The sequence below is a fragment of the Scatophagus argus genome, chromosome 22, assembly GCF_020382885.2.
Source record: "Scatophagus argus isolate fScaArg1 chromosome 22, fScaArg1.pri, whole genome shotgun sequence".
Lineage (NCBI taxonomy): Eukaryota > Metazoa > Chordata > Actinopteri > Scatophagidae > Scatophagus > Scatophagus argus.
Window position 1 is genome coordinate 14,902,916 of NC_058514.1, and position 18,681 is coordinate 14,921,596.

At 39.9% G+C, this 18,681-nt stretch overlaps 1 protein-coding gene across 7 annotated transcripts in view; it reads left to right on the forward strand.

Moving 5' to 3' along the window:
- kcnc2 (potassium voltage-gated channel, Shaw-related subfamily, member 2) overlaps positions 1–5,675 on the forward strand; it is a 78,706-nt gene extending 73,031 nt beyond the window's left edge. The window contains exons 4-6 of one of the 7 annotated variants that reach the window (XR_006842240.1): positions 1,622–2,472; positions 2,762–2,858; positions 3,847–5,675. Coding sequence is in view for 3 of the 7 variants with exons in the window: in XM_046379373.1 (XP_046235329.1) it covers positions 1,622–1,758 (137 nt within the window). In the remaining 4 variants the exon portion in view is untranslated. Of the gene's footprint in view, positions 1–1,621 lie in introns of all 7 variants that reach the window. The other 6 variants (XR_006842242.1, XR_006842239.1, XR_006842241.1 and 3 more) reach the window with 6 other exon arrangements.
- Positions 5,676–18,681: the final 13,006 nt, after the last annotated feature.

Here is an 18,681-nt window from a genome sequence, read left to right on the forward strand (position 1 = left end):
GCGGACTGGAATTTTAACCACTCAGGCAGATCTCAAAGACAGTGGGGAATGGCGGTTAAAACAATGTGAATGGTTGAGTGAGTGGGTGGAGCCACAGAACCATTTTTAGTTGAAGGGCAACTTTAAATGGCAACAACTGGCCCTATTCAAAACTTTTTTCATTATTTCATTCATAATCATTACATTCAATATGTTTGCCCTTCAGCATGTTAGCTAACCAACTTACTGAGCTACTGTAGGCTAAGTCCAACTGAAGGACAAATAGGCCTTTTAGGGCATAAAATCATGTTAAATCCTGATAACAAGCTATAGAGGTGTCATAACAGTACACGTTGCCTTCCTAATCGTAATCAAGCCAGAGATATTGCTTCCACTTGGTGAGAAGAACTAATCAAATGTGAACAAACCCGAGGTAAAATGGCTGACAAACCGAAAGCATGTGTCTGAGGGTTTGCTCGGATTAGAATCCAATATTAATGCAAATTCAAGTCAGCTGTAAGCAGCCATAGTGTGTTTGCATTCAGTTTGTTTATGACATAATAAGAATAGCTCATTAGCTTAATTCCTCATTATCTGATGTGACAACAGTGCTAGCAATAGGGCTATCTTTGGGCAATTGGTTGGATAAAAGCAGGTTTTTCTGTCCTGTTCTGTCTTATGTCATGTAATGTCAGGGCTTCAGCTGCTTCTGAATGTCCACATAACATTACGAAGTGTGAGTACCCACATCATCAGTCACTATAGCTAGGTTAGACAACAATAAAAACTTCACTTCACTTCATTTTAAGTCAGGCTTAACAGACCTTCCAAACAGTGGACATTTTTGATTTGTAACAGGAGGAAAAACTAGTTGCATTAATGATGGCTTCATTCCATCCAGGTGCGGTTGTGAACACATTATTTGTTAATGTGGAAGCATATACAAGCAAATGGTACTTGCCTTATTTTTGATTAGCTGAATTGATTGATTTAAAAATAATATGGGTTTTGACGTTTTTGGTGGATGGTATGTGTCATAGCTTCATTCACACGTACAATAAGAAGGCTAATTCAGAAGATTTTTCTTAGCCTGAATGATGTGATTTGAATGTCATGTTTTCAAATTAAGTAGCCTACTTTGAGATAACAAAAGAAAAGAGATACCTGTTTTTGTGATATTTTCCCTGCTCTGTGTAAGCTGTGTCTCCTAACCTACATAGAACTATGCACTAATGAATGAGAAGGTGTATCTTTTCTTATTAGATAATGTTTCCAGCATAGATTGAATGCATCAATCGTCAGGAAAACTGTGTTTCTTTGGCTGTACCCACTGAGGATAAAATCAATGTGGTTATTTCTCCTTGAAAACATTTGCCTTTTAAGATTCCAATCTGCCTTACTGTCATTGTCAGGAAATGTGCTGTGCATGCACTCACCATACAGTATGTTACCGTTGCCTTGTCTCACTCCTGTCTTCTGTCTTGTCTCGGTTCACTCGGCTGGCTCGGATTCGGATCGTTGCCTGCCTGCCTGCCTGCCTGCCTGCCTGCCTGCCTGCCTGTGTGTGTTCATGTCCTGTTCCTGCACAACCACAACCACCTCCACCACCACTACCACCTCTCTGTCGCCCCCTCATCTGAAGGCTATGAGAAATCCCGGAGCTTAAACAACATAGCGGGCATGGCTGGTAATGCCCTGAGGTTGTCTCCTGTGACCTCGCCCTATGGATCACCCTGCCCGCTGCGACGGTCTCGCTCCCCTATTCCTTCCATCCTGTGAGATGTCCCATCCTGGGCCGCTTTGGCTTAATTTACCCTTCATCCTACCGCCAAACAAGCCAACTCCCTTTGGTATTATACCTGAACTCTGTTCTAGATAGTGTGACTAGTGGATAAGTACTTAACTTTGTAGCTAAGACTAATGTTAGTGGCTTGGGCAACCTGAGCATAACTTTCCCCTTTTCCTTGAAGGTACATGTGCTTAGCTTACATCCTCAAGTAACTAGTCAGTTCTCCTGTGTTCCCTTTAGTTCAGTAGTGTTGTACTTTAAGACTTGCAATAAAACAACTGGTGGCTTCAGAGGTAGCAGCCATAACATTTAATAAAAGACAAAATAATAATCAGGGATATTAGATGTTGCTATATTTAGATACCTTGAAAAAGATGTGCTTCCAAAAAAAAACAAAAAAGAAAAATAGGAGAAAAAAAGAGAGAGATGTCACTTCATTTTTTAACCTCATACAACTGTGACTTTGTCTTTGGTTTGTTACTTTATTGTTCGGAAGGAAATGGGAGGGATGGGCGTTGGGTTGGAGGATTGATTTTTTAGGACTCTGTTTCGACTCACAAGCACACGTCAGTGTGTCAGTCAGCTTTCACCTGCTGCTGGGCCTGTTCATGTTTTTGCATGGATCATCCTGTAACCATTGTCTGCAAGCAGCGTGATGAGGGGAGAAGGGACAAGGCAGACAGTGAGGAGAGATTAAGGAAAAGGTATATATGTATGCCTACATATATATGAAGGAGTGTTTTTTAATTTAATATTATTATGTTGGGGTTTAGGGGGCTGTACTCGACTTGCATTGTGTATTCATTTTGCCATTGGCTTCACTAACAATCCACCCGGGAGATTAAAAAACACAGAACGCCAACAGGGTGTTTGTTTTTCTTTGCATGTACGTTGCTATTTCTGATAACTTTATCCCCACCTCCTTTACGTTTTTTTTCTTCCTTTGATGGAGTGCCACCAAAGTATGTTGTGTCTCTGGTTGTTTACTCACAGATAACTGCAAAGAGGTTGTCTTTACTGGTTTCACACAAGCAGAGAGCAGCGTTCTATCTTAATGGCTTGGGGGGGAAGGCACCGCCATGGTGGAAAGGTAACCTTCTGAATGAATATGAGGGTCACATTGTAGTGGGTAACCCTCTCACCCTTTTGGTCATGAATTAAGATTTGTGTTATTGTGTGTGTGTGTGTGTGTGTGTGTGTGTGTGTGTGTGTATACTAAAACGGGGGTTATTCAATAATCCTAAGAAGAGATGCCTTTATGTGGTTGCAGTGTAGACAAGCATGCATAATCGGTTAATAATCAGTGGATAAGTACCACATTAATATTGAGACGTAAGAATAATTAGAGTAAACAAATGGCACCATCATCAAGGAGAAAATCTGGATTTTGCATCATGTTCCACCAGATTTGATTTGACATTTGCATGATTTACACCCCAAGAGCAGATTTGTTTGTTGTTTGCCACTGATATATTTTCCGCTTTTGCTCTTTTAACTGCACAGTTCACATTTCATATCATCCATCACCAAACTGCTCTCAAATCCCAAACCCAGACCAACCCGAATTCAGTTACGATAGTTCTCGTAGCAAACCTTATATTAAACAGAAGCAGCCTTCAGATTGTCATAATTCATTCACTTTTGTTCATGACCAACATAAATTGCTTCAATGCACCAACAGGTGTGGGACAGCAGACATAACCATGTGGTAAAGTACTTCAACCATCCCTATAAGTGTGTCTATGTCAGTAGCAGGTGGTTGCTAAGCAACTGGCTCACAGCTAGTCGCATCTTAGACATAGCTTGGCAAAAAAGTCAAACAATTAAAAAGAAGAGCTCTCGCAAACATTTCTCTTTGTCTGTGCACCAAGTTATTGAATCACCCCCAGTTCAACCACTACAATATACAGCAGAGCTTTTATAATTCTGGATATATGCTGAAAGAGCACCATAGATTTGTACTATGTTCATATATTGAAAATGGTCAGTCTGTGCATAGCAAGTTGTTCTGAACTAATGCTCAGCAAAGACAGATTATGCATTTCTGATATTTAGAGATGTGTTTATATTTTATTTAGACAATTCATTTCCTATTTGAATGACGGTGGGATAAGTCATCAGTATGAGGACCCATTGCAGTGGGAGGACCCCCATTTGGAGCCATAAGGCCACTCCTGCAGGACAATATGGGCGAGGAGGCACACAAAAAAAACCCATTGACAGCCGCCCAGCCATCGGCTCAGTGAGCAGAAAAGGAACTTAAAGATCAAGAAGAAATCCTTGGAGGACTTCGTTAAGGATTTTCCTTTTCCTGATTTTTTTATTTTGTTTTCCTGTTTTGGAACTGTGGAGGAGAAACAAAGGAGAGCAGAGCAAACTGGACACATCCTTAAAAGTGACTACATAGTGTATAGATATTGCTCCTGTAAATAAAACAACACAGCACATCTGGGCCAAGCGGCTCCGTCCACACATCTGTCTTTTGATGGCGAGTCAGGTAACGAGGCGGTTGGTTGCGCCGTGACACTCAACGTCAATCACTTTTCTCGCTATGGTATCCCTCCTCGCAATAAGTGTATTAAGATGTATCAGTTGAGGCACTTTGTGTTCTAAAAATGGAGTGTATTCATATATGAAATTCTACATACAGTATATACAGTATAGAGAGACAAACGTGCTAAGTTGAATAAATGTGACATTATGGTCATCTCTGCTTTTGTTTCCCTTGGTAATTTTCAGTAGGTTAATTGCTCTGCTGTGTGTTAATGTGTGTGTGTGTGTGTGTGTGTGTTTATCCTAAAACTCCAGGGTAAGATCTGCAGTTTGAAAGGCCAGGTCAGCCGATACCAATGAGTGGACTTGATGCTGTCACTCTTCCAGTTAGTTTTAGCACAAACACGAGACAGAGTTCCCCTGTGATGCAGTCGCCGTTGTAGAAGTCCCCCCGCCCCGCCTGCCCGCCCGCCGCCGCGCATTTAACATGCAACTACCCTGCATTTGTGCTGCAGAGCTTTGTCTCTTCACAAACCAAATTACTCTTACCAGACTATTCCTCAGAACTCCTGGTGACTAAAGAAAAAAAAAACTGCATAACTTCATTCTTCCAAACTTTTCCCCTTGTGGGAGTGGAGCAAAAGTGTAGCAGAATTTTACCAAGTTCTAAAGTGGGACTTCTAGAATGGCTACATCTGCACAGTAGCAATCCCATGTACCCAAACAATCAGATCGGATTTGCAATAAGCACCCGAAAACAAAAAGCGCCGATCCACACTGTGATTTCAGCAGCCCGTTAAAACAAGAAGGCAAAAGGTGATCATGTTGAAAATGCAGCTCTAGAAGCTGATGGGAAGGACAGGCAGGTGACACAACTCACCTGACATGTTAGTTGCAACCTGCAAAGTTGTCGGCTGGTTGTCAAGTGTCACCCAGTACCCACACTCCTCCTCGTGTAGTACACACGCTGCTTTACTCTTTGAACTGACAAAGGGGTACCATTCTTTGTGTATTTTTAGGATGACGATGTAACTTGAAAAAAAAAAAAAGGTGTTTATTTTTTTGAATCCAGAACATGTATTTTTGTGTCTTACTGTTAAGTACATGGCTCTTACCTGTAAAAGTAATGGTAGTCTGATGCTGTGCTTCTCCATCGTGTCCTCAAACTGTCAGGCTTTTGATCCGCGTTCATGTTTTGTATGTTTTACTGTGAGGAAAATTCTAGTTTCAAGTCTGTATTTGTGGAGCCTTTTGTTGGCATTCTAAAGTGCATGCTGAAAAAAAAAAACAATCCATTATGTCAAATTGTAAAAAAAAAAAAAAGATGACATACTGTATATCACGTTCAAAACAATGTGTATAGAGTAAAGGTAAATGCTATGTGATAGATTCACATAAACTATTTATCTTTTAACTGATTCTTTCTGTCTTTGCTTTGTCTGGTCTCTTTTCTTCCTCACGATGATTTGAAAGTTTACTGAAAAATATTTGACAACTCGTTGCCAAAACATGGATTTCACCTTCAAAGTCATCACTTATTCAAACCTATCTACTTGTGTTTTATTGATAAGTTGACAAGTAGCACTGCTGTGTTGCAAATACAAATACCAGATGGTAGGAAACATGTCCAGCGTCATGAGAAATGTCTTAACACAAGCCTTTTGCATGCATTTCAACCGCATCTCACAGTCTGCATCGGCAGATGGAGTCCAGTGTTGTTATGGGACTTAAGTTCCACGAGCAACATTCACTGCCACGAGATACAGTCAAACTATTTCATTTCATAGCTGGCCACAAATGACAGTGTAAAGCTGAACTCAAGTTTTCGGAAATTCTAACATTTCTAGCATAACTTGAAAGTCACCTTCCTCTAATGAGACAGGACCAGGTTTGTGGGTGAGGGCTTCTTTTTTTTCAACCCACACCTCCCCCTCAGGCCCACGACCATCACCTGCTCCCACTATGATTCTGATTGCTCTCCTGTCTGCTCTTCCTGCAGGGCAAACAAGACACAAGGTTCCTTACAAATTCAGTTGAAGAAGTACAAATTGAAGCGCTGGATCTGTTATACAGTTATGGGCTGTGTCTATGCATGTATATGCAATGAGTCCTCACAGTGCAAGTGGAACATGTAGGATTTGTAAGTAACCTCTGTTATTTGTAACACCAGAATGTCATTCAGTAAAAAGTGCAACACCTCAGTTAGTGGGGAGGTGGTAGTTGTAGTTGCACTTTATCATTTACTCTAATAATACAGGTGTGCTTTAACCTGAGCATCTTGTCTAGTGCAGCTGTAAATGTCATGTCCCAGTGAGAGTAAAAAGGAAAACAAACCAGTTGGTGCCTAAAAGCAGAAGATTTGTTTGGCGGCCGATGCTGATTTCTCCCACAGGTTCAGGCTGAGATAATAGAGAGCTGGCGCCGTCCTCTCCCACTTCCTGTGTACCCTGTTCATTCTTCAAGTCACGTCCAGCAATCAGCACCACACGGCGCACTGTATCTCTGACACATCCCAACTATCTTTACTCCCGTTGCCATGGAAACAGCCACAGACGTGCCAAAGAGATGTAAACAGCCAGAGCTGGTAGTGCATTTTCCAGGACAGGACCCTTCTTTTTCTTCCTGTCCTTACCCCTCCCTCCTGTTCCAAACCACCCACCCACCCTCCACCTCCCTGCTTGGGGAGGGGGTGGGATGTGTGGTATCAGCTGTTGCAAATCCAAAATAACAAACTCGTGATATGAATATTGCATGAGAGGCTGGCGGTTTGAAACTTCTCACTTCTTGCTTAAGTGAACCACAAACACATACTTCACCCAGACCAACCTACCAGGTGCGTCGAAAAAGCAGCTTCTATTTTTTGTGTTGCATTTCATTTTGTTATTTGTTTTTATCTGTAATATTTTTTTTTTTACCTTTAAAAGCAAACAAGACAGCTTCGCCGACATACTGTACTGTCATTGCTGTATAGTAAAAATTCCATCTCTCAGTACAAGAATGTCATGTGTAACAAAGAACACAGTGATGATTTGAGTCCTTCTGGTAGTGGGGACTAAAAGAGAAAAGTCTTCCCCGAAGGCTGACACTAGAGAGAACCTCATGAGTTTCAGAAGGTCATCGAGAGTATGTCCACACTGTTGTCTCAGAGGGGTCACTCAGCGCTGAATTGACACCTCCAGAAAGATCTTGAAGAGCAAAAACAAAAAGTTTAGTATCCTTACCATTTAATCTTTAGAAATACATTTTTGTTTTTGTTTCATTGTTACAGTACACCCAGAAAGTATTCACACCACTTCACTTTTTCCACATTTTGTTATGTTAGTCTCATTCCAAAATGGATTAAATTCATTTTTTCCCTCACAATTCTACACAAAATACCCCATAATGACAAAGTGAAACAAGTCTGCTTGACTTTTTTTTGCAAATGTATTAAAAATGAAAAACAAAAAATGTAATATCTACTCCTAGTATTTACACCCTTTGTCATGACACTCAAAATTGAGCTCAGGTGCCTCCTGTTTCCATTGATCCTCCTTCAGAGGTTTCTACAACTTGAGTTGAGTCCACCTGTGGTAAATTCAGCTGATTGGGCATGATTTGGAAAGGTACACACCAGTCTATATAAACCCTCACAGTTGACAGTGCATGTCAGAGCACAAACCAAGCCATGAAGTCAAAGGAATTGTCTGTAGACCTCTGAGACAGGATTGTGTTGAGGCTCAGATCTGGGGAAAGATTTCTGCTGCATTAGAAGTTTGGAACCACCAGGACTCTTCCTAGAGCTGGCGGCTCAGCTAAACTGAGTGATCGGGGTAGAAGGGAGTCAGTCAAGAGTTAGTCAGGGAGATGATCAAGAACCCAATGGTCACTCTGACAGAGCTCCAGTGTTGCTCAGTGGAGAGGGGAAAACTCCACCAATCAGGCCTGTATGGCAGAGTGACCAGACAGAAGCCACTCCTCAGTAAAATGCATAAAAGTCTGCCTGGAGTTTGCCAAAAGGCACCTGAAAGACTCTCAGACCACAAGAAACAAAATGAAACAAACAAAATGAAAATGAAACAAAGACTGAACTCTTTGGCATGAATGACAAGCATCAGCTGCCAAAGGGGCCTCAACAAAGTATTGATCACAGGGTGTGAATACTTATGTATGTGTTACATTTTTGTTTTTTAATTTTTGATAAATTTGCAAAAAGATTCAAGCAAACTTGTTTCACTTTGTCATTATGAGGTATTTTGTGTAACATTTTGAGGGAAAAAAATGAATTTAATCCATTTTGGAATGAGACTGTAACATAACAAAATGTGGAAAAAGTGAAGCGGTGTGAATACTTTCTGGATGCACTGTAAGTTGAACTAGCCGCACCATTATAGCCAGCGCGTGTATTGAAACTACCTGAATGAAGTAGTAAAATAAGTTGATTTCCTGTATAGGGACAAAAAAAGAGATTTTTTTTGGGTAGAAAATAAGTTTTGGCCTCATATCATTATTGAGTGGGATGAAATATAAGATGTAAGCATAAGATTCATCCACCCGGGGACATGAAAATCCACAGGAAATAGGTTGATAAGTAGTTTTAAGATATGTTGATTAATGATCTGATATCACGACTAAATGGCAAAACCGCAAACGAACTTTACTTTACTCCCAGCGTGCAATACAGTGCATATACATATATATATGGATACTTAACTTAATATGTTACCAACTTCAGCTTGGTTAAATGTACTGTTTCTACTGTTCACTATACATACATTGAGAGAGAAAAGAGTGCAACCAAAAACCCTCAAAACCCATGACACTGGACATTTTATTAACATGACACAGAGACTGGAAACCTCTGATAAAAGTGTATAATAAGAGAGAGATGCCCCCACCCCCCTATGGTTTTATAAAAGCACACCTGACGCAGATGATTATCAGCCTTTGAACATTTACACACACTGTATAAGCGGAAGTCAGATGCTGGGGCCTGAAGCTGTCATACTGCAGTGTGGCATTTAAATCCTGTTAAGTGCCATGTAATGATGCCGGCGTAGTTGACAAGGGTGGAGTGAGTCAGTCAGCAGAGTGGGGGCTCCATTTACAGTCTTTGTTCCAGGTGCGTACTCTAAAAGCCACGGGAATGCTCTAAATTACTCACACGCTGACATGGAGCCCCTTATTGACAACAGCAAGGGCAGCATGTAGTAGCCTGCGCTAAGTGCTGGGACGCACACGGGCTGTAAATACCAACATCAGCTCTGGGAGACAACAGAAAATAATTAAACAAACAACCAAAACAGTTCAGATGAGGTGAGGATTGTACTGCAAAGACACTCCAGGATATGAGTCCGTGCATGGCTGCACAAGTAATTGGTCCTTCAGCCATTCCGTCCACCACTTCACCACTGTAAGTATGTGGGATACTGATGTGTACTCCTCCATAGTTGTGAGTTTTCATCCTTTATTTAGCTGCAGAAAGAGGGATGTAGGGAGGCACTGCTATGCAGACATTCTCTTCAGCTACACTAAAGATGTCATAATACTTGTTCACTTGTTCCTGAAGGTTTGTAAGATTTCAGTGACCCCTGACGGCTTGTGAAAAACTCTAAAAACAGCCCCAAATGTAGAAATTGTCATCATTTTGGATCTCAGTGTTTTTCACAGCAGCACGAGTAATGAGAGCGGAATTGCTCAACTGGTCCACTGTGAAAGAAAACGAGTTTTAGATCTAGATATATGCAGTATTGATCTCCAAAAGAAAAAGGAGAGTCTTTTTATCAGCCCACTAGGGGTGGCCTCAGAGGTCATCACAGAGCACAGCTGACAATTACTCCAGGACAGCAAACATGCCCTCACGCAAATCTGTGTTTAAGTTTCAAATTTGTCACCCACATTAGCAGAAAACAAAAAACTAAAACGCACTGAGACGTTCTCTCAGGCACCGAGGCAAGTCAAGACCTCCCTTGCTATTAAAACTTGCTATCATCATCATTTTAAAGGCCCAGTGTGTAGGGATTTAGGGACAAAAATTATATTGTTACCAGATAATAAATATTTATTTTTGTCGTATAACCAATACCTCTTTCTTCTTCTTAACTGTGTTTCTGTGTAGTGAAACAGCCCCACTTTGGGTTTTAACAGCCAGTAAGTAAGTTAAGTCCTGGATGTACAGCAGCAGCGGTAAAGTAAGTTCAGTAAAGACTGAAGTTAACATTTTTGGATTTTAAAAAGTATGCTAAATATGAAACCACAGCATCAGGTACAGGTCACTGCAACTCACTGTGAAACTGGTGAATGGACAATACTCTGCAAACCGGAAAGTAAATATGAAACCAGTTCAAACACATACACCAATGTAGAGAAGGTGACAGTTAACAATCAGAGAACTGATTTCCAGTGTTGCTTAGCTCCTTGCTTTTGTAAGACTGCTTAGCAAGCAGCCAAGGAAGAGATGCTCCTATCGACACCTGCGCAACACTGCCACAACAAGCAGCAAACTGCCCTGTAACAGAGTAAAAGCTTTGCTATATACTTTTTTTTGGTTTTGGTGGTAGAACAACTCAGTGTCCGACCATAAATCCACACCGCTGCTTAAATGAGCGCTTAGTTTCAGGGTCAATAGAATTTGTCCCCTCTAAAAGAACAGCTGGTCCCAGTGTGGCCAACGAGGTTACAATGAGCTTGAGCCTTGTGTACCTTGTACCATGTATTTCAACAGAGAAGCTGGCACTTTTTTTTTAATGGCATAGAACATTTTTGACAATACATCTCTCATATGAACACTCCCATGATCCCACATTACTTCACTACTTCACCTAGTCATATAAATTACATACTGTGTATTTACGAAGAAGGAATCTGCAAATGTTTGACATTTTTGCTTAAAAAGACTGAAATGAATCACTGATAATTGAAGTAGGAAGTGATGAATATTCTTTTGACATTCTAATTGCTGTAGCTCTACATCAGCTCTCCAAGCTCACAAATTTCTTTCATATTCTATAAAATACTTTTACCACTGTACAGGCAGATGATCTTACCAGAAGCTGACCAAAGAGTCACTGTGACTACAAAGACAGATGAGAAATAAACAGAAAGAGACAGAATGAGACCGTTATGATCAGGCAAACGTCTGTTCAGTGAAGACAGGTGTTTCAGCTGTCAGATGATTATCTAACTGTAATTCACATGCAAACCTCCTGAGCTCCTCTCACTTTCAGTGTATTTGCATATTGTACTGCTGCCAAAAACACTTCTAAATACCTCTACAAAAAGGCAACTGGTGTCACCAGCTGACCAAACAGTAGAAGGTTTACAGCTTATTGAGAATAAAGTCTGAACGATTTCCAACATTAGGTACCCAGAGTTTTCCAGTGTACTGAAGGAGTGAAACACCTTGCATGCTGAGCCATAAAGTCCTGACGATAAGCAGGGAGAGAGGGAAGTATTAAATATTTCACATCAGACATTCCCATTGATCAGTTGAAGCCTCTTATCCAGCTCAGCTGCCTTGGTGTCATTACACGGAGTGAGATCATAGGCTGCGTGCACCCAGCAGCGTGTTAATGAGCCAGCTAAGGTAAGCCTGTGCACACCGTTGCATCAGGAGTTGAGAGCAGCACACGTATTAGCAAGCTAAATTTAGCATGGCGGATTTGTGATCTCGCACAGGTTGACAAGCTTTTCCTGAAGCTCCTGCACAACAGCTGGCAACCTGTGACCACATACTGCAAATACAGTTCTGTCTTAATCTCTGATCTGCACTGGTTTCCAGCACCGGGACTGACAGACCAAGCAGCACAAACACCCTCGGTACCCTCCATGCCAGCTTGAAAACTTAAAATGTCCCAAGCACAAACTCACATGTATAATGAGAGGCGGAAACTTGCATTGCTTTCTGTGTAAACTATTATTTATTTTACAGTGTACAGCAATAGCTTAACTTTTAGCCTTAGCCACCCACACTCCACCTGTATGCCCATTTTTGGATTAACCTGGGGTTAGGTGGAGTCAGGCACTGGGAAGATGGCAAGAAGATCTATGACTTATGTTCAAGTGACTGCTAAAAGTGCCAGTCTCTTGTTGTGTTTGTGACCTAATTCTGCCTCATACACATTTCACTTTTATATAACGCACCCTTGTAGCCATATGATCCAATTGTGTCTGAATTTGTTTTGTCATCTCACACTTTCGGCTCTTTCCGTTCTCTGAGTCTGCACTGTCACTTCATTCTACTTTAAGAGAGCAACACACTTATGAATACACTGAACTTGGTTTGAATAAATGAACTGTTCTGAATAATTCACAGGTTTAACTTCTCCAAATGGCCTGAAAAATCATGTGTGAAAAACCAGGAAACGCACTGCAGCTGGCAGAAAGAGGAGGTCATATTATACACAGAAAAATTTGCTTTTTCCGGATGAGTAAATGTTAATGCGACTTATAAAAAGGGAAGCTATAAAGGGCAAGAAGAATGTGAGCTTTCAAGCTTCATCAGGAGTCATTAATAAAACCATCAAGCACATCATGTTTAATTAGGAATGTAGTTTAAAGACGCGCGCACAATGGGGAACTATTTAGATAATACTGCCGTTAGAAACTGAGAACAATCACCTGGTAATTAGTCTGATTAGCCACCAGTAACTACACATATTATTAAACCATGAATCAAACCAATAACAGCAATGTAACCCAGTGTAACGTTTATCAGATTTAAGATTTATTATCAAAATAAATCCTGGTTGGTGGACCACATACACGCTGAAGTTAGCAGAGACTCATAACACTGTTAATTCATTGTTTATTGTGTGTGTGACAATGTTTGTTTGTTTTGGCAGTTGCTGAAGTAATTGACCTGATTGTGGATGTCTGTCTGTTGGAGAGAGTGCTCCTACCTTAAGATAATATGGACAAGTAATGTGTAATGCAGTGGTGCCCAATAAGTCGACGATTGTCTGCCAAAGTTTGACAGATGTTTTCAAGACTTTGCTTCTCCCAAGCCAGTAGCTACATTTATGTGCAAACCATTTCGAGAAGATGTTGACGTTGATTCACTCGCATCAAAAGTTGCAACACTGTTTCATCTGAACTCGTCTGGAGTGGAGGAGGAGATTTTGACACTACAGGGTGACACTGAGCTGAAGTCCAGGGTTAATGGACTTTTTCTGGGACTTATTTATGCAAGTCAGCCTTTTCCCACATGAAGATTCTTAAGTCCAGATACTGTTCCACCATGACTATGCAACCCTGGCTGATTCCATGCAGCGCAAGTCATCAGAGTAAGGTATTGGCCAAAAATGTGCAGAATTGTTTGTGCCATACGGGTTCATGCTTTTATGCAAGGTACACCAACATATTGTAAATATATAAGGTATACTCACTATATATATATATATATATATAAATAAATATATGTTTAGCATTTTTATTGTAGGTAGATCATTTTGACGTGGCCATTTTAAAAATATCTCGCAACCCAAAAAAGTGTGGGCACCCCTGGTGTAATAATAATAATAATAATAATTCTTAGGAAAATTGTCTGTTTTGTTTGTTTCCAGGAGATGTAACTAGCAGTAGTAGGTCATCATAATGAATTGTTGTTCATTTTTGAACTGGTTTAAATGTGAAACTAGGAGAGATCCAAATATCTTATGATATGAATTTCTTAAGTCTTGCATGGCCTGAATAATGACTCGACTTCACTTGGGACTGGCTTGAGTCTTGAAGGTTAAGAATTGAAATTTGGTGGGCCTTACTCCCACCTCTGCAAGTACATTAATAAAATCTCTGCTTGAATCATTTACAGTTCGTTTGCACTTTGCAACAGTGAACATTTGTTCTTCCATTCACCAGATAATATGTAGCCTTGTGCTGATTTCTTTCCACTGAACTTTTGTTTCTTTGTCTTTACTGCTACAATGACCTACGCATTTTTCCATTTGGTTACTGAGGATCATTGGTATTCAAATGCAAATAATTAAAAGATTTTTAACTAATAATGCTATCTACATTATTCTATAGTACACCCTTAGACTTCCCTTATCTAACTGCATTCCTTTGGAGAAATTAGTGAAACGGACACAAAATGGTTAAAATCAATAATCTTTTGTTTATCTTTTAACCAATAAATCCTCAGCATCATGCAGAAGTGAAAATTTGATTTTGAATCCTGTTGTGCTGCAGCTTAAGTAATGTACTAATGTAGCCAGACATCCCCTTAATGGATTTGGCCTAAAACACTGAACACCACGAGACTCGTTGGTTCTCGTTGTTTATTTGTGCTACGGTGCGTTCAGGCGCCAAATTACTGAGAGAACACTGAAAGTGCCTGATAGCGTCTATTCTCAGTTTATCTTCTTGCAGTCACTGACTCTCAGCTGACGTGTAATTAACAGAAGACGTTTAAAATCCACCACACTCAAAATAAATAAGAAGGCAAATACCAAAGATGGCCTGCGCTTTCATTATAAATAAGTAAAATGGCTGCTAGAGACTTCATCTGTATGCACAGGAGTGAACAGGGTGGTCGAGATGCAGCCATGGATGGTTGCCTATAAAAATTGTAAATAAATAGAATTTAGGCACTTTTCTGCTGTGCATGAATACTGAATGAACTGAATTATTTTTGAATTATCTGGCTCACTCATTTCATGTTGGTCTTTCTTCTGGCCTTGTAGTTTCAGTCGTGTCAGGCAATTAAGCTGTCAGCTGTCACGGGGCTCCTGTAATGGAGCACACATAAATGTTAATCCAACCTGGCACCGGCGTCTCACCGCACGTCAGAGTCGACAACTGTAATTGAGTGTGTGATGAAATTTAGCGAAATCAGTAGTATGTGGCTCGTGTTCATTGACTCCGCAGGCCCGATGTCATTTATTTTAAGTCTAGTGTCATTTCAGAAAGATTTTGAAAACATGGTATTTTCTCTGTATGACTAGATTAATGTTGGCTGACAAAACACTCAACACATCAGGTAAGATGAAGGATGCGTGAATGTTGGGATTCAGAGGTTATTATGTAGCCTTCTCTCCACAAAAGGAACCCCCAGCTTGTGAAAAGGCTACATTTTATGTTTCATTAAGTTTCACTGGTTGAAGAGGGAGTTTTATGAAATTCTTGTTGATGGACTTGCAGATTTCACCACCATTACCCAGTTTTAGTTGTCTAAACTTGAGCAGGCAATGCCCGTAAGACAATGTTTTAGGATTCTCACATGGGTGATGGTAAAGTGACCTGACAAATGATGTATTTCTTCAAATAGGTGTGCCGAATGTTAAATGGAAAACAGCAAAAGCCTAATGTGAAATGGAAAAGATGACATTTAAAATGTCAAATTCATTCAGTCGTAAAGTACATTTCCATTTTTTCCATTTTTCATCTCCCACTCTGAGTTTCATATTTATTTCCTTTTTCTTATTTCAATTGCTATTTTCAATTTTGTTTTTACACATTAAGCTCTCAGTTTGAGCATTTCTATTTAAGCTTTTGAATTTGATTTTAACATTTTCATTGTCACTATACATTTTGTAATTTTTTGCATTTTTCAGTTTTCTTTTTCTTTTTATGTTTCATTATGGCCTGATTATTTCTAGAAGTATGGTAAGATAATAATGTTTTTAATTTTATCTCTTTTAATTTGTTATTTGGACTATTTAGAGTTAACTGAAAATATCCTCTAGGAAACCTTTTCAGTTGTCAGCAACAATAAAGGTTTCTGAAGTGTGACTCAAGAAATAAACTAACATAACCGAAATGCAAAAGAAAACAGGATAGAGAAACTCATATTTAAGAAATTGCATAAAGCGTTTAGTGCCTACAGAGGGAGCTATGTGAAGTCTAAAATGGCCTCAAATGATGTCACTTGAGTCAGTGTAGAGCGGGTCTGAAGCTTGAAAATGTAAAACATCTGGGGGCTGGAGTTAGAAAGAAGTGAGTTCGCATGAGCTCTGTAGATCACTCCTCATCTCTCCCTGAGGATAACGGCTAGACATTAGCCACGGCTAGCATAACACACCAGGATCCCCAATGGAACTGTTGGTGGTCTAGTCTCAATAACCAAATGATGTAATCATTTGTGTCTTATTTTGAGCCGGAGGAATGAGAGAGATATGTTTGGGTGTGTTTTTCCTTGGTTGATAGGTGTCTCCCCCTGTGTCACACAGCTTAAGTAGAATTTATGTCTTCACAAAGTGAAAAAGACGATGAGCACTTAAACCCAATTAAAGTTTCAAAACATCCCTTCAGCTACCTATTGTAGACATGACAGGTGCCACATTCATGTTTCTTTACACTTTTCCACTTCAGTCATAAAATACAATTTTTAACAATGGCACTGAAATACACTTTGGAGGCTCTTAGCTCGGCATTAGTCATCTCATGTTTGGGAGATAAAGAGCGAAAAGGGTTAGAAAATGGATGTTTAATATAGCATTAAAGGTATGGGAGATGTAATTCACAGAATCCATTTTTACTGCTCTTAATTATCTGCTGGATTACTGCCAGAAGCGGTCTCAAAGATAAATTCCAATGTGCTCGATAGTGGCTGGAGCCTTATGCTGGGTTAAAGAACAGCACTAATTACAACAGATAAGCCTCACACACCCACCCACCCCACCCCTCCCCGGAACAGTGAATAATTCAGATGGCTGTGATTTAAATGCAGCCAAACAGCCATAAACTAACTGGAAGCCTTACCAAGCCTTACCCACGTAACAGTACGTGCCTTGTTTTTCTGCCCCGATTGACTCACTGTCTCACTTTTTTCACCTGATAGAGCTACAGTAGAGAACCACAAATTGGTCTTTCATGGAAAATTATTTATATGAATTTATAAAGAGAGAAAATAATGTGTGGATGTGGAAAATTAAATTACTTGTGTTGTTAAAAAAACGCAGTTATCATGCGTACCATAATGCATGTATATTTTCCACATTGGGAAGTGATGCTGTTTTTAAATACAGTTTACATCCTACAATCAATACAAACACAATGGGATGGCAGCAGTGACAAAACCAACCCTGAGTCACTGCGGCCCTTTTGGACCCTCAAGGCAATTCTGCTTCCACCCTCATACAAAACTCATTCATGCCTGCACCTTCCAATGACAACGGATACACAGGAGGCACAAATTAAATCGACGCCTGAGTAATGTAACAGAAAAAAGGTGACAAATACATAAAAGATGCAATAACAGTAAAGAATAAACAATCTCAGAGGAGATTCACGGGTTTCATAAACAGACTGTCAAGTATCCAGACACACACACCACACATAAAGCAGGTGTGTATGTGTGTGTGTGCTGGGGAGAGGAGGTGGGGTTATTGATCTTTAGGCGCCAGGAAACCCTGTTCTCCCATTTCCACTGTAATGAAACATAATCGCTTTGAGAGTGGCAACTTTGCCTCACAGAAAGCCATCAAATGATCTGGGCCTTTTCCAGTTGGCACTGAGTCAGGCTTTGTGTAGTGCGTGCGTGTGTGCATGTGTGTGTGTGAATAAGGGAAGGAGGTAAAAAAGGAGAAATAGAATTCAGAGGAAGTGAGCTTAGTAATGAACATGTATTTGGGGGATGAAATATATATATAATATATATGAAATATTTGGGGGAGTTTTGCCACCTCGCCACCTCTGAAACAACATCGAAAAGAAATCAGCAATTAATAGTCCTGTTAGATGTGTTGTTTTATGTGCCTCCCTTTCATTGTTGACATTTAGCATGCAAGGACTTGCAGATGCCTTGTGTCTACTTGTTTAGTTGTGTTTTTCTAAGTGACTTTGTACATTTTCACGTTATTACAAATACAATCCAAGAAACCGTCTGTAGATGATTTTGACAACGTCAGCGTTAACGTTTGTTACCAACAGCTGAATCCAAATGGTGATCAAAACACTGCAAGTGAATCCAGTTAAGGAAAGTATCTTTCAATCCCTAGAATAGTGATTATGTGCCTCTTAAATATGTATCATATTATCTGTTAACGTGGCTGGACACATTTAATTGTAAAATTCATGTAAACATATTTTATATTCATATATTTTGAATTAGGTATATGTTCTCATAGAATGTAATAAAACCCCTGTCTTTGATATAATCAATATAATGCTTGGTGTTTGGACTACAATGCATAAATTATAATTTAGTTAAGTACATTACATATGTTTTGTCTAGTTTAGGGTGCTCTCTTGTCCCGTCAAGCTAACTAACGCACACAGATATCCAACACATAATTAATATCTATTACGAGTTTCCTCATTACCTCATGATTACCTTAGCATTAATTTCCTTTTTTGATAATCATGAACGGAAAGTCTGTTCTGCAGTAACTCATCATTATACAAGTCACATCCTTATTCAGGGACCACTCAGTAACAATTATTAGGTTGTTCCTCACTTGGTGGTTGAGTGTGAATAATCACTCACAGTTTTGTTCACTGTA